Source organism: Carcharodon carcharias, chromosome 9 (assembly GCF_017639515.1).
Source record: "Carcharodon carcharias isolate sCarCar2 chromosome 9, sCarCar2.pri, whole genome shotgun sequence".
In the NCBI taxonomy this organism is placed as follows: Eukaryota; Metazoa; Chordata; class Chondrichthyes; order Lamniformes; family Lamnidae; genus Carcharodon; species Carcharodon carcharias.
The window spans coordinates 47,548,356-47,565,122 of NC_054475.1; the positions used below are offsets into that span (position 1 = coordinate 47,548,356).

Below are 16,767 nucleotides of genomic sequence, written 5' to 3' on the forward strand. Positions count from 1 at the left end.
CCAACCAAATTTTTTTTCAAGGTGCCGTATTGAATTTGAACACAAGTATGAGGTTATATAACCATGGGATGAGGGGAGGGGAAGAGGGGTGGCTTCAGTATTTCAGATGCATGGGGATCATGGTCACCTGGCTGAAATAGTAGAGAGATATCAGAACCAAAAGTTCCAAGATGATGGGAAGGAAGAACAAAAGAAATTGGAAGGTGTAATACAAAGCTAAAGGCCAAATCCTTACAAGAGCTCATAGTGTCCAAGTGCTTCCTTTGGTGGGCATCTGCTCCATTTGCAGTCTGGCATCTCTCCATTTGGTACAACAATGTTTAAGGTGTCATTGATGAGGTTGTATTTCAGAATGCGGTCATTGGCAGTGGTAGAAGAAAGGGAAGGGGATGCATTCACCTAGAATGCAAACCAACACAAGAAGACATAAGTAGAAAATTGAGGTGCAAAATTGTTTTTAAAAAATTGTCAAATCATATCCGGTCATTACCTCAATGAGCCATGGCTTTAGTTTGTCGTCAATGATGATGTCGTAACCGTAGCATTCAAAGCAGTGTCGATCATTAATCATTACTGGCTGTGAAAATTCCAAAAGCATTTTGCACATATGTCAGAGAAGTACATAAAAAACTGCTGCAACCTTGTGATAGGCACATGGTTCAGGATTCCAAAAAATTATTGAAAGCAAACCTAAAGAGGGTGCGATAGCCTTGGAATAATGCATACAGTTTTCTTTATCATCAAAGCTTTCTTTTAGGGAAGTCACCTGAGCTTGCACTTCCATTATTATGGCCAGACAAGCTTTTATTTCTTGTTCAGCACTGCTTCAGCTGACCGGAAGAGGGGGCTGTGATTCATCATAAAACAGAGATTTATGATGGCCTAACAGAACCAAAAGATTTCTGGTTAAAAATATAGAGTTACATGACTATCTCAAGTCAACAACATGAAAGAATTCTTCAAACATAGTGCTCGAACAATAAACCTATGCATACCAACTCAAAGTTACTTTCCCTTTACCAAGAAGCATTGATTTTTTTTCCAGCTTTTGGCACAAAAAATGTCCAGATACAAGGGGAAAATATGATGCATAAACCTGAATACAAAGACAAGTGGTAAGAAATAGCACTTCCTTTGAAAGAAACCTTTACTCAATGTACTTACTGCAACAGCCTTCAGTGAGTGAACAACTATCCAGTGAATGTCATCAAAGAGTTTATCAGTCACATCCTTCCCCTGTGTGCTTTCCAGATACAGTCGCAGGTTACTTACTGACCACTTCCCACCATGGATAGGATTATAGTCACCCTGAAAACAGAAGAATAATTATACAGTTGTGTCCCCATTTAACATGAATAGGGAGCCTGTTGTGGTACTGAAGTACACTGGCAAAGAAGGCCCAGCTTCAGTCCATGGTCTGCCAGGTCAACGGATATCAACCAGGACAGCAGTAGGAGCAGAACAAATTATCTCACTATCCCGAGACTGGGGAGGAGGCGTGGAAGAAGAAAAGCATTTCCAGCCCTAAGAGTTAACCAGTGGCCCATGTGAGTCTGGTGAGAACAGCATTGGGGTAGGCTGTGATGCCCCCCACAGCTAATTAACCTACCAACATGAGCTATGGCCAATGGGTCAAGGTGTTAGGGAAATGCCAGTGAGGTTGTCCCACTGTACAAGACAGTATGATTAAAAGCTATTGGAAGTGACTGCATACGTTTTCCCATGAAGGAGAACAATAACCCTTACTTAAATCTCAGCCAGCTTTGGAAGTGCTGATTATATTGAAACTTGATTCACGTGCAAGCTATTTGTTCCCATTATTCTGAAAGGAACTGCCTAACTGTGAGAAAAACCAGGCATTTCATAATTATGGCAGTTTAATGATGGTTTTGTTCCATCTATTTCAGTTTCACTTCTCTCCGGTTCCCTTCGTTTTTGTGCAGATACTTTTCATGTATCCCAGTGACCACACCAAACACTTGGCGGCTGATAAAGTATGGTCAGCTGTAGGAAAAAGTCCGTCTATACCTTAACTTCCACAGCAAAACATCCTAATGTAGTGTGAATATTTACACTTTGTACCTGCTATCTTGAAGACTATCTGATTGTCAATTTGGTGCTGAATGAAAAACAAGTGTTTTTAGGAACAGGGAAACAAGCCTGTTTTGTGCTGTGTTCCTGTTGTTTAAAACTGCTTCCAGTCAATTCACAAACTCTCTTAACAGCTAACAGAGAGGACACTTGTCCAATCATTTGAACACTGGTTTCAGGAGTAAAAGAGCACAATGCAAACCCAATGCACAATAGTTCCACCAACTTTCATCTGCGAACTGCTGACCACAATGTGTAGATATCCTGACTGGGTGGATTCAGGAAAGGATAGCTTCAAAGACTGTAGGGGAAATGACAATGATGTAGAGCAGAATAGCGATTTGGGTAAAAATATTGGGACAGAGAGCTTAACAAAGGTAATAGGGCATTAGTGACTAAGGTGAAATCAGGAAGAAAAAGTTAAAGCTAAAGGCACTATCTTTGATGTGCAAAGCATTTGCAACAAAGTAGATGAATTAATTGAGCAAAAAGAAATTAATGAGTTTGATCTAATAAGCATTACAGAGATATGATTGCAGGGTGACCAAGGTTAAAAAAGGCTCGTATTTACATAGTGCTTTTCATGATCATCAGACATCTCGAAGAGTCTTACAGCCAATTAAGTGCTTTTGAAGGGTAGTCACTGTTATAATTTAGGAAGTGTGGCAGCGAATTTGAGCACCACAAACTCTCACAAACAAGGTGAAAATGACCAGATAATCTGTTTTTGTGATATCAATAGAGGGATAAATGTTGGCCAGGACACCTCTGTGTTAACTTCCCTGCTCTACTTTGAAATATTGCCATGGGATCTTTTACATCCACCCCAGTAGGCAGATGGAGCCTCAGTTTAACATTTTGTCTGAAAGATGGCACCTCCAACAGTGCAGCACTCCCACAGCACGGCACTGGTGTGTCATCCTTTATTTTTGTGGTCAAGCCATGGAATGGGTCTCAAGCCCAGAACCTTGTGACTCAGTGCAATCAACTCAGCAACAGCTAAATATTAAAAGATATGTGACTTTTAGAAGAGGTAGGCAAAATGAAGGAGGAGGAGGGGTAGCCCTAATAATAAAGGATGTGATAAAGTCTGTAGAGAGAAAGAATCTTTGCTCAGAAAATCAAGATGTAAAATCAGTTTGGGCGGAGCTAAGAAACAACCAGAGCCATAAAACCCTGTTGGTTTACAGACTTAGTTTATGGGTTCCCTAATAGTAGTTGCGGTGTCAGGCACAGCATAAATCAGGAAATTAGAGCCACATGTAACAAGGATAATTACAGTGATTATGGAGGACTAAATTCTTCATATAGACTGGGCAAAGGGACCAGTTAATTCAGTTGGCTAGATGGCTAGCATGTGGTTCAGATTAATTTCAAAAGAGTGGGTTTGATTCCAGTTCTAGTTCGGTAGACTTGGGACCTACCATTCCACCCTGAAAATGAGAGTGGAAGGCAATGGGAAATCTACAGTGACAATAACTGCCAAGAAAACAGTTCCACATGAAGCGTCAACAGACAATGTGCCAAGGACCTGCATTTGGGCACAGCACACATGAATAAATAAGAAGGGGCAAACCAAATTTACAGTAGCAGTGTAGAACGCAAACTGGTGGAATTCATTCTAGATCATTATGGCAAGAAATCAACAAGGGAACAAGCAATTTTAGATTTATTATGCAATGAAACAGGGTTAATTAATAATCTTGTAGTAAAGCTGCCTCTTGGGAAAGGGTTCATAATATGATGAATATTGAGTTTGAAAGTGATTTAGTTAAATCCGAAACAAGGACCTTAAATCTGAACAAAGCAAGTTATGTAGATATGAGGGGAGAGTTGGCTAAGGTAGGTTGGGAAACTAGAATGAAAGATTTAACAGTAAATAAGCAATGGGAATTAAAGAATGAATTCATAATACACAACAAATATATATTTTCTTAACAATAAATATCCTTTGGGATAAATGGCTCACATGAAAAGTTGATAGTAGTATTAAAGAAGAGGCTTATAATGTCTCCAAAAATAGTAAGCATAGTTGGGAAGATTTTAGAATTTATCAAAAGAGGGCCAAGAAGCTGACAAAGAGAAGGTAGGATGCGAGAAAACTAGCCAGAAGTATAAAAGCACACTGCAAGAACTTCTACAATATGTAAAAAGGAAAAGAATAGCAAAATTAAATGGGGTCCCTTAGTGTCTGAGATATGAGAATCTTTAATGGTGAATAAGATAATAGTAGAAATGTTCAACAAATAAGGTAGATGGTATAAGAAATATTCCGGAAATAGTGTGGAACCAAGGGCCTAATAAGAGTGAGGAATTTAAAGAAGTTAGTAAAAAAATACTGGAGTAAATGTGATCAAAAGTCAACAAAACATTTGATAAGGTGCCACACAAAAAGTTATTACACAAGATTAGGGCTCATAGTATTGGGAGCAGTTTATCAGCACAGATTGAGGATTGGTTAATGTCAGGAAACAGGAAGTAGGAATAAACCAATCATTTTCAGGGTGGCAGGCTTTAACTAATTAGGTACCGCAAGAATTGGTCTTGGGTTTCGGCTAATTGCAATCCGTAATCAACGACTTCGATGAAAGATCAGAGTGCAATGTATCCAAGTTTGCTGAAGGTACAAAGTTAGGTGGAAAATGAGTTGTGCGGAGGAAGCGAAGAGGCTGCAAATGGATTTAGACATGTAGTAACTGTAGCTTTAAGATTTTTATACTGTGTAGTATTACGTGAGAAAGTAAACGAATCAACCTGAAGTGCATGGAACCTTAGGGGTGGAATTTGTGTCTAGTTGTAGTTCTTGATGGAAGCATGTAACTGCTGCTGAAGCCCTGTAAATAAAGTTCACTGTTTCTTATGAGAAACCTGTCTGGAAATTCAAGTCTATAACAACTGGTGACAAGGATAAATTAGTTCTGGCGCTGTCACTCACTCAGTGAATTTGAGTATCTTGCTTTAAACAGAAGAAAGGGAAAATATACTCACCAGGTATGCCATTTTTTGGCAGGATTGACCCCTTCAACTTATCCACAGAGGACTGGAGTCAATATATAGAATGCCTCGGTTCCTTTTTCCGAGGAAACAAAATAACAGTGGAGGAAAAAAGGAAAGCAATTTTCCTAAGCATTTGTGGGAGTAAAACTTATAACTTAATCCGTAGTTTGACGGCCCCAAATGCTCCCAATTCGAAGACCTTCAGTGAATTGGCAGACCTTGTGAAGGGTCATTTTCAACCCAAATCCCCTGTGCAGAGGTTCAAATTTAATTCGATAGTAAGAGCCCCAGGGGAGACCATAACAACATATGTAGTAAAGTTGAAACAGTTAACTGAACATTGTAACTTCAGGGAGACCCTAAACGATATGTTAAGAGATCGTTTGGTCTGCGGTGTGCACGATGATGCCATTCAACGATGGTTATTAGCTGAAGTAAATATCGATTTTAAAAGAGCATTGGAAATAACGCTTGCGATGGAGAGCACTGAGTGGGATTTGCAGGCCTTATAGGGTATACAAAATGGCGCTGTTTTCCAGTTGGGGTGGGGACAGACCGCTGGGCGTGGTGCAAAAACCAGGGAGTCAGCTGCAAAGCGGAAGACAGTCCCTGCTACCCATAAATTTAAAAAATATACAGAAGACAGCTCAGCAACAAATCTGAAAATGAATTGTTACCGATGTGGAAGTAACCTTATCCCTGAAACATGCTATTTTAAAGGGGTGGAGTGCTATTAATGTCATAAAAGAGGGCACATACTGAAGAATTGTAAAGTAAGATTGAGACAGACTCTCAGGCAGTAAACTAAACTGATTGAAGTACATATTGTGAAAGAACCAGAAACCATTAATTCCGATGTTTATTCTCTATTTAATGTGAAAGTAGGGAAAACAGAACCAATCACTGTTACTCTGTAGGTTAATGGAAAACCTTTAATTATGAAAGTGGATGCCAGTGCATCAACCACTGTAGTGGGAGAGTATACATTCAAATATTTAAACAAGAGTACTCAACAATTGAATATGGAGCAGACTCCAGCCAAATTAAAAACATATTCTGGTGGAAGCCATACAAATAAAAGATATTACCACTGTACCTGTTTATTACAAGCATTGGACAGCACAGCTCCCAGTGATTGTAGTGGAAGATGAAGGACCAAGTCTTCTAGGTCATAACTGGTTGAGGGAAATTAGCCTTGACTGGCCCGTGAGATTTCAAAAGGAAGCCGGAAGAGTTCCTGAGTTGGAAAAGGAGCAAGGCAAGGTACTTCAGAATGATCCTGAAGAGTCAAAGGGCCTTAGCAGGATGCAAAAGGAGTATGTAGCTATTCAACAAACTGAGGAAATGAAGACTCTCTTAAACAGCAGCATGGAAGAACAGCAGGAGAAACTCAAGGAGACTCTGCTGAATTACAGAACTCAAGATGAAGCAAGTGAGCTTCGCAAGGAAAAGGAAAATCTGTTGAAGGATTTTCACACACACTACAAGGATCCCTCAGGTCAAAGTTTGTACCTCTGGAAAATTACAATGAGAAGCAGAATGAACTTAACATTACTTTGAACAAACTGAAGAACCAGTTGGCAGAGAAGGCGCAGCAATGTTCAAGGTTCCTGGAGGAAGCCAACAGATACAAGAAGGAGACAGAAGAGCTGAATAATCAGCTGAGTGAAACGAAGGAGGCAAAATTGTGGAACTTTCCAAAATGCAAGTGGGTGATGAAGCCATGGGTAGCTCAACCCCTGAACTGAAGTTGAGATTTCACCTGAGAGAAGTCTGGCCAACGGTGAAGTCAAAATGAAGGATGAGACTAAGTTCTGTGGTAGACAGAAGAAGACAAGATGGAAGATAGTTCAGAAAAGACAATGAACGACCCCCTACACTACTACAGGTTTAACACCTTCACAATTACTTATGAAGTGTCACCTTCGTACGAAATTAAGCCTGGCACTTCCCAATTTGGAGGGGAAGGTAGAGAACAGTGAAGGGGATCAAAAAGTGACTCAAGATTTGCATAGTCGAGAGCGGGAATTTACTGTCAGTGAAACAGTATTTGTACAAAACTTCGGTAGTGGATTGGAGTTCATTACCTAGTGTAATAGTTTCTGTGACTAGACTGTTGTTGTACCACGTAAGAGTAGAGGGCAGGATCATCCAAAAACACATAGATCTTTTGAGAAGAAGGGAGATACCCCAACAAACCGATGTTCCACCTGTAACCATTGTAGAACCTGGGGTCCCCCGTTGTGATTGATCAACTAAGGATAGACATACCAGCTGACTCTATCGGAGTGGATAACACTGAACTGCCTGTGCCTAAGGAGGTACCTGATGTTGCTGCGGGCCAGTAAATGAAGATTCAGTAAGAGATTCTAAAGTTGTGGAGCAATAACATTCCATCCAGATGAGGAAACCACCCGACAGACTGAACTTAAAATTTCATAACCTGTGTATATATTTGTAATGTAGTTGTTCTAGTAACTACAAATTGTAAAAAAAATTAAAGGGGGAGGAATGTAGTAACTGTAGTTTTAAGGAATGTAGTAACTATGGCTTTAAGACTTATTGTACTGTATAGTATGTGAACAAATCAGCCCAAAGGACAGGGAACGTAAGAGGTGGAATTTGTGTCTAGTTGTGGTTCTTCACAGGAGTATGTTACTGCTGCTAAAGCCCTGTAAATAAAGTTCACTGTTTCTTATGAGAAACCTATCTGGAAAATCAACTCCATAACAGGCAAGTTAAGTGACTGGGCAAGTACATGGCAGATTGTATATAATGTGGATAAGTGTGAAGTTATCCAATTTGGAAGGAAAAGCAAAAAAGCAGATTATTTTATAAATGGTGAGAGACTGGGAACTGTTGGTATTCAGAGTGATCAGGGTGTACCTGCACACAAATCACAGAAAGTTTACATGCAAACAATTAGGAGCCAACTAGGGAAGGGGCAATACTGGACCTGGTATTAAGGAATGAACCCGGCCAGGTGGTCGAAGTATCAGTAGGGGAGCATTTCGGGAAAAGTGACCATAATTCAGTAAGTTTCAAGGTACTGGTGGATAAGGATAACAGGAGTCCTCAGGTTAAGGTGCTTAATTGGGGGAAGGCTAATTATAACAATATTAGGCAGGAACTGAGGAATCTAGACTGGAGGCGGATGTTTGAGGGCAAATCAACAAATGACATGTGGGGGGCTTTCAAACTTCAGTTGATAAGAATTCAGGTCCTGCTAGGGTGAAGGATAAGCATGGCAAGTTTCAGGAACCTTGGATAATGAACAATATTGTGAGATTAGTCAAAAAGAAAAGGGAAGCATTCATAAGGGCTAGAAGGCTAGGAACAGATGAAGCCCATGGAGAATATAAAGAAAGTAGGAAGAAACTTAAGCAAGGAGTCAGGAGTGCTAAAAGGGATCATGAAAAGTCACTGGCAACCAGGATTAAGTAAAATCCCAAGGCCTTTTATACATATGTAAAAAGTAAGAGGGCAACCAGGGAAAGGGTAGGCCCACTCAGGGACAGAGGTGGGAATCTGTGTATGGAGCCAGAAGAAATGGGAGAGATACTAAATGAATACTTCTCATTAGTATTCACCAAAGAGAAGGACTTAGCGATCGATTTGTCTAGGAAAGAGTGTGTAGATAGCCTGGATCATGTTGAGATCAAAAAAGAGGTGTTAGGCGTCTTGAAGAATATTAAGATGGGATCTACCCCAGAGTAGAGGAAGGCAAGGGAGGTGATTGCTGGGGCCTTGACAGAAATCTTTGTAACAAAAACAGAATTACCTGGAAAAACTCAGCAGGTCTGGCATCATCGGCGGAGAAGAAAAGAGTTGACGTTTCGAGGTCTGGCTCCAACTCTTTTCTTCTCTGCCGATGCTGCCAGACCTGCTGAGTTTTTCCAGGTAATTCTGTTTTTGTTTTGGATTTCCAGCATCTGCAGTTTTTTGTTTTTTTTTTGTTTTTATCAGAAATCTTTGTATCCTCACTGGCTACGGGTGAGGTCCCAGAGGACTGGAAAATGGCCAATGTTGTTCTATTGTTTAAGAAGGGTAGCAGGGATAATCCAGGAAATTACAGGCCGGTGAGCCTTATGTCAGTGGTAGGGAAATTGTTGGAGAAGATTCTTCGTAACAGGATTTATTACCATTTGGGAGCAAATGGGCGTATTAGTGAAAGGCAGCGTGGTTTTATGAAGGGGAGGTCGTGTCTCACTAGTTTGATCGAGTTTTTCGAGGAAGTGACAAAGATGATCGACAATGGATGTTATATACATGGATTTCAGTAAGGCCTTTGACAAGGTCCCTCATGGCAGACTGGTACAGAAGGTAAAGTTGCACAGGATCAGAGGTGAGCTGGCACGATGGATACAGAATTGCCTTGGTCATAGAAGACAGAGGGTAGCAGTGGAAGGGTGCTTTTCCTGAATGGAGAGCTGTGACTAGTGGAGTTCCGCAAGGATCAGTGCTGGGACCTTTGCTGTTTGTAGTATACATAAATGATTTGGAGGAAAATGTAACTGGGCTAATTAGTAAGTTTGCAGATGACATTAAGGTTGGAGGAGTTGCAGATAGTGAAGAGGATTGTCAAAGGGTACAACAGGATATTGGTTGCAGACTTGGGTGGAGAAATGGCAGATGGAGTTTAATTTGGACAAATGCGAGGTAATGCATTTTGGAAGGTCTAATGCAGGCAGGAATTATACAGTAAATGGCAGAACCCTTAAGTGCATCGACAGGCAGAGGGATCAAAGTGTACAGGTCCCCAGGTCACTGAAAGTGGCAACACAGGTAGTCAGGAAGGCATATGGCATGCTTGCCTTCATTGGCAGGAGTATTGAGTATAAAAACTGGGAAGTCATGCTGCAGCTGTATAGAACTTTGGTTAGGCCACACTTGGAATTTTGTGTGCAATTCTGGTCGCCACATTACCAGAAGGATATGGAAGCGTTGGAGAGGGTGCAGAGGAGGTTTACCAGGATGCTGTCTGGTCTGGAGGTTATTAGCTATGAGGAGAGGTTGGAGAAACTCGGATTGTTCTCACTAGAGCGACGAAGATTGAGGGGTGACTTGGTAGAAGTTTACAAAATTATGAGTGGCATGGACAGAGTAGATAGTCAGAAGCTTTTTCCCAGGGTGGAAGAGTCAATTACTAGGGGACATAGATTTAAGGTGAGAGGAGAAAACTATGGAGGAGATGTGCGGGGCAAGTTTTTTTATGCAGAGGCCAATGAGTGTCAGGAATTCGCTGCCAGAGGAGGTGGTGGAAGCAGGTACCATAGTGGTGTTTAAGAGGCAGCTTGACAAATACATGAATAAGGATGGGAATAGAGGGAAACAGACCCCGGAAATGCAAAATGTTTCAGTTGACAGACATAATAATCGGCGCAGGCTTGGAGGGCCGAAGGGCCTGTTCCTGTGCTGTACTTTTCTTTGTTCTTTGAACCAAATGGTACATCAGCTTTTATTATAAAGGGATAGGAGTAAAGAAGTCTCACTGCAGTTATATAGGGATTTGGTGAGATAGCGTACTGTACTCACAATAGGTTGTGGTTGCGTTCCTGAAAATCATGACTAAGTGAAATAACTTTAAGTGAATCATGAATTCCCATAGGAATCAATATTAAAGTCAGAGTTAGGTTCCTTCAGATGTTTCCTGCCTGGAAAAACTAATGTGCAAGTAGAAATACTGTACCATACAAATGCACCACTGTGAATTCCTGGCTGGAATAACTTGCAAAATAAAAAAAATCACCCAAAATAACAGAAATACTATGTAAAAGCAAAATACTGTGGATGCTGAAAATCTGAAACAAAAACAAAAATTGCTGGAAAAACTCAGCAGGTATGACAGCATCTGTGGAGAGGAAGACAGAGTTAATGTTTCAAGTCCGTATTTCAACTAGTTCTGAAGAAGAGTCATACGGACTCGAAATATTAACTCTGTCTTCCTCTCCACATATGTTGTCAGAAATACTATGTACATTGAAATTAGTTAACACTAAATCACCAAAGCACGCCCTAAGTGGCACAGCTTCTGTGTCTCACCCACAGCGCTCTTGAAACTCAGCTTTTTGCTTGCTTTCCTTTCCCACTCTGTCTCCCTCTCTCTCCCTTTCCACTCTCTCTTTCTGTCCCTTCCTTTCCCACTCTCTCTCCTCCCCTTTCCCACTCTCTCTCCCCTCCTTCCCCAATTTCTCTCTCTCCCCCGCCTTTCCCACTCTCTCTCTCTCTACCCTGCCTTTCCCACTCTCTCTCCCCTTTCCCACTCTCTCTCCCCCCTTTCCTGCTTTCTCTTTCCCACCTTTCCCAGTCTCTCTCCCCCCTTTCCTGCTTTCTCTTTCCCACCTTTCCCACTTTCTCTATCCCACCTTGCTCATTATCTCTCTACCCCCTTTCCCACTCTCTCTCTCTCTCCCTTCTTTCCTACTCTCTATCTCCCCCATCTTTCCCACTTTCTGGGTGGAATCGTCCCAGATTTGCACTAATTGCAGTAGTAGGCGGGAAAAAAGTCGTTTTATCCTCCGGCCGTAATGGCGGGTTTTCGCACCATATTCCTACCTCATTAATTATACAGCCACAGAAAATACGCTGCCTCGCTGGTGAGCGGCCTCTGATTTGCCTACCACGACATTACTGTGGCACTTCCTCACACAGGGTGCAATATTTAAACTGCAGCCATGTGCACACTTTTCAATGCTTGCAGCCCAGGACTGCTCTGGTGAAGACATGGCCCCAAAGCCAAGAAGAGTGCAGCCCCACCGATGCAGTGACACATCCCTGGGATGCCTTCTGGACACTGTGGAGGCCCGCCACAATGTCCTCTATCCCCGCTCTGGCCACAGGAGGCCCATCAGTGTCACCACTATGGCTTGGAAGGCGGTGGCAGAGATGTCAGTGCCAAAGCTGCATACAAGAGGTCGGCCATCCAATGCATAAAATGGATGAATGATCTCATCCGTGCTGCCCAGGTAAGGCAACCAGCTCATTACTCTGAACTCACACATCCACAAGGCCATCACACATTCATTGGCATCTGACTCACTGCCAGCTCAAGGGAAATCACCATTCACTCTCTCTCACACACCCTCACATCTCTATCTGGCCTAATCTCCTCTTGAGACTGTCTCCTCAGCTTTCAGCATCTTGAGGCCGCTTGCACAGATATGTGCCCCCACACATACCCTGGGATACCCCCTTCCCCAGTACAGCCTTCACCCTGCAGCCTCTTCCCTTGCCTGACACCACTTCTCCCCTTTCCCGAAGCAAGCCCTAACCCTGCAACTGTTGAAAAGCCATCCTTGCCTTATAGCTGGTCTGGTAAGAGACCTGCCCGTGAGTATCCCCCAAAGGTCATCCTTTCTCACTCTCACTCCCTATCCTTTCCCACTCTCTCCTTTCCCACTCTCTCTGATTACCCTCTCTCTCTCACCCCTTTCTCTCCTTACTCTCGCTCCTTTCCTAATCTCTCTCTCTCCTTTCCCACTCCCCCAATCTCCTTTCACACTCTCTCTCCTTTCCTGCTCTCTCTCCTTTCCTCCTCTCTTTCCCCTTTCCCACCCGCTCTCTCGTTTCCCACTCTCCCTATCTCTCTCTCTCGTTTCCCACTCTTTCTCTCTCGTTTCCCACTCTTTCTCTCTCGTTTCCCACTCTCTCTCTCTCGTTTCCCTCTCTTTCTCTCTCGTTTCCCACTCTCTCTCTCTCTCGTTTCCCTCTCTCTCTCTCGTTTCCCGCTCATTCTCTCCATTCTTGCTCAATCTCTCATCTTTCCCCCGCTCTCTCCTTTCCCAATCTCTCTCTCTCTCCTTTCCCAATCTCTCTCTCTCTCCTTTCCCACTCCCCCATCTCCTTTCGCACTCTCGCTCTCTCTCCTTTCCTGCTCTCTCTCCTATCCCACTCTCTCTCCTTTCCTCCTCTCTTTCCCTTTTCCCACCTGCTCTCTCGTTTCCCACTCTCTCTCTCTCTCTCTCTCTCCTTTCCCACTCTCTCTCTCCTTTCCCACTCTCTCTCTCTCTCCTTTCCCACTCTCTCTCTCTCTCTCCTTTCCCACTCTCTCTCTCTCTCTCCTTTCCCACTCTCTCTCTCTCTCCTTTCCCACTCTCTCTCCTTTCCCACTCTTTCTCTCTCTCCTTTCCCACTCTGTCTCTCTCTCCTTTCCCACTCTGTCTCTCTCTCCTTTTCCACTCTGTCTCTCTCTCCTTTCCCACTCTGTCTCTCTCTCCTTTCCCACTCTGTCTCTCTCTCCTTTCCCACTCTGTCTCTCTCTCCTTTCCCACTCTGTCTCTCTCTCCTTTCCCACTCTGTCTCTCTCTCCTTTCCCACTCTGTCTCTCTCTCCTTTCCCACTCCGTCTCTCTCTCCTTTCCCACTCCCTCTCTCTCTCCTTTCCCACTCCCTCTCTCTCCTTTCCCACTCCCTCTCTCTCCTTTCCCACTCCCTCTCTCTCCTTTCCCACTCCCTCTCTCTCTCCTTTCCCACTCCCTCTCTCTCTCCTTTCCCACTCCCTCTCTCTCTCCTTTCCCACTCTCTCTCTCTCTCTCCTTTCCCACTCTCTCTCTCTCTCCTTTCCCACTCTCTCCTTTCCCACTCTCTCTCTCTCTCCTTTCCCACTCTCTCTCTCTCCCTCCTTTCCCACTCTCTCTCTCTCCCTCCTTTCCCACTCTCTCTCTCTCTCCCTCCTTTCCCACTCTCTCTCTCTCCCTCCTTTCCCACTCTCTCTCTCTCTCCCTCCTTTCCCACTCTCTCTCTCTCTCTCCCTCCTTTCCCACTCTCTCCCTCCATTCCCACTCTCTCCCCCTCCCTCCATTCCCACTCTCTCCCCCTCCCTCCATTCCCACTCTCTCTCCCTCCCTCTATTCACTCTCTCTCCCTCCCTCTATTCACTCTCTCTCCCTCCCTCTATTCACACTCTCCCCCTCCCTCTATTCACTCTCTCCCCCTCCCTCCATTCCCACTCTCTCCCCCACCCTCCATTCCCACTCTCTCCCCCTCCCTCCATTCCCACTCTCTCCCCATCCCTCCATTCCCACTCTCTCCCCCTCCCTCCATTCCCACTCTCTCCCCCTCCCTCCATTCCCACTCTCTCCCCCTCCCTCCATTCCCACTCTCTCCCCCTCCCTCCATTCCCACTCTCTCCCCCTCCCTCCATTCCCACTCTCTCCCCCTCCCTCCATTCCCACTCTCTCCCCCTCCCTCCATTCCCACTCTCTCCCCCTCCCTCCATTCCCACTCTCTCCCCCTCCCTCCATTCCCACTCTCTCCCCCTCCCTCCATTCCCACACTCTCTCCCCCTCCCTCCATTCCCACTCTCTCCCCCTCCCTCCATTCCCACTCTCTCCCCCTCCCTCCATTCCCACTCTCTCCCCCTCCCTCCATTCCCACTCTCTCCCCCTCCCTCCATTCCCACTCTCTCCCGCTCCCTCCATTCCCACTCTCTCCCCCTCCCTCCATTCCCACTCTCTCCCGCTCCCTCCATTCCCACTCTCTCCCGCTCCCTCCATTCCCACTCTCTCCCGCTCCCTCCATTCCCACTCTCTCCCGCTCTCTCCATTCCCACTCTCTCCGACTCCCTCCATTCCCACTCTCTCCCCCTCCCTCCATTCCCACTCATTCTCTCCCTCCCTCCATTCCCACTCATTCTCTCCCTCCATTCCCACTCATTCTCTCCCTCCCTCCATTCCCACCCATTCTCTCCCTCCCTCCATTCCCACCCACTCTCTCCTCCTTTCCCACTCTCTCTCTCCTTTCCCACTCCCTCCATCTCCTTTCCCACTCCCTCTATCTCCTTTCCCACTCCCTCCATCTCCTTTCCCACTCCATCTCCTTTCCCACTCTCTCTCTTTTCCATCCCAATTTTTCTCCTTTCCCACTCTCCCTCTCTCTCCTTTTCCACTCTCCCTCTCCTTTCCTACCCTCTTTCTCCTTTCCCACTCTTTCTCCTTTCCCACTCTTTCTCCTTTCCCACTCTTTCTCCTTTCCCACTCTTTCTCCTTTCCCACTCTTTCTCCTTTCCCCCCACTCCTTTTCCACACTCTCTCTGTCTCTCCTTTGCCATACTCATTGTCTCCTTTCCCACTCTCTCTCCTTTTCCAGTCTCTCCTTTTCCTGTGTCTCCCTCTCTCGCTTCTCTTCCTGTCTCTCTCTCCTCTTTCCCTGATTCTCTCTCTCTCTCCTTTCCCACTCTCTCACTCTCTCTCCTTTCCCACTCTCTCACTCTCTCCCCCTCCCTCCATTCCCACTCTCTCCCCCTCCCTCCATTCCCACTCTCTCCCCCTCCCTCCATTCCCACTCTCTCCCCCTCCCTCCATTCCCACTCTCTCCCCCTCCCTCCATTCCCACTCTCTCCCCCTCCCTCCATTCCCACTCTCTCCCCCTCCCTCCATTCCCACTCTCTCCCCCTCCCTCCATTCCCACTCTCTCCCCCTCCCTCCATTCCCACTCTCTCCCCCTCCCTCCATTCCCACTCTCTCCCCCCTCCCTCCATTCCCACTCTCTCCCCCTCCCTCCATTCCCACTCTCTCCCCCTCCCTCCATTCCCACTCTCTCCCCCTCCCTCCATTCCCACTCTCTCCCCCTCCCTCCATTCCCACTCTCTCCCCCTCCCTCCATTCCCACTCTCTCCCCCTCCCTCCATTCCCACTCTCTCCCCCTCCCTCCATTCCCACTCATTCTCCCCCTCCCTCCATTCCCACTCATTCTCCCCCTCCATTCCCCCTGTCTCTCTCTCCTTGCCCTGTCTCTGTCTCTCTCCTTGCCCTGTCTCTGTCTCTCTCCTTGCCCTGTCTCTGTCTCTCTCCTTGCCCTGTCTCTGTCTCTCTCCTTGCCCTGTCTCTGTCTCTCTCCTTGCCCTGTCTCTCTCCTTGCCCTGTCTCTCTCCTTGCCCTGTCTCTCTCCTTGCCCTGTCTCTGTCTCTCTCCTTGCCCTGTCTCTGTCTCTCTCCTTGCCCTGTCTCTGTCTCTCTCCTTGCCCTGTCTCTGTCTCTCTCCTTGCCCTGTCTCTCTCTCTCTCCTTGCCCTGTCTCTCTCTCTCTCCTTGCCCTGTCTCTCTCTCTCTCCTTTTCCTGTCTCTCTCTCTCTCCTTTTCCTGTCTCTCTCTCTCTCTCCTTTTCCTGTCTCTCTCTCTCTCTCCTTTTCCTGTCTCTCTCTCTCTCTCCTTTTCCTGTCTCTGTCTCTCTCCTTTTCCTGTCTCTGTCTCTCTCCTTTTCCTGTCTCTGTCTCTCTCCTTTTCCTGTCTCTGTCTCTCTCCTTTTCCTGTCTCTGTCTCTCTCCCTTTTCCTGTCTCTGTCTCTCTCCCTTTTCCTGTCTCTGTCTCTCTCCCTTTTCCTGTCTCTGTCTCTCTCCTTTTCCTGTCTCTCGCTCTCTCCTTTTCCTGTCTCTCGCTCTCTCCTTTTCCTGTCTCTCGCTCTCTCCTTTTCCTGTCTCTCTCTCTCTCCTTTTCCTGTCTCTCTCTCTCCTTTTCCTGTCTCTCTCTCTCCTTTTCCTGTGCCTCTCATTTTTTCTATTTTCTCTTTTTTCCTGTCTCTCTCTCCTTTCCTCCCCCTCTGTCCTTTCTCTCTCGCTCTCTCTCCTTTCCCTGTCTCTCTCCCTCTCTCCTTTATCTAACTCTCTCTCTCTTTTCCTTGTCTCTTTCTCTCCTTTGCGTCTCTCTCTCTCCTTTCCCTGTCTCTCTCTCTCTCCTTTCCCTGTCT

General features: G+C 45.4%; 1 protein-coding gene across 3 annotated transcripts in view; it reads right to left on the reverse strand.

Annotated features, from left to right (window-relative positions):
- The window catches only part of LOC121281889 (probable tubulin polyglutamylase TTLL1), a 104,269-nt gene that overhangs the window by 4,786 nt on the left and 82,716 nt on the right, over positions 1-16,767 (reverse strand). For 2 of the 3 annotated variants that reach the window (XM_041195018.1, XM_041195017.1), the window contains 3 exons: positions 1,165-1,308; positions 491-577; positions 236-399 (listed from right to left, as the gene is read on the reverse strand). In XM_041195018.1, coding sequence (XP_041050952.1) covers positions 236-399; positions 491-577; positions 1,165-1,308 — 395 coding nt within the window. The remainder of the gene's footprint in view (positions 1-235; positions 400-490; positions 578-1,164; positions 1,309-16,767) is intronic. The other variant, XM_041195019.1, reaches the window with a different exon arrangement.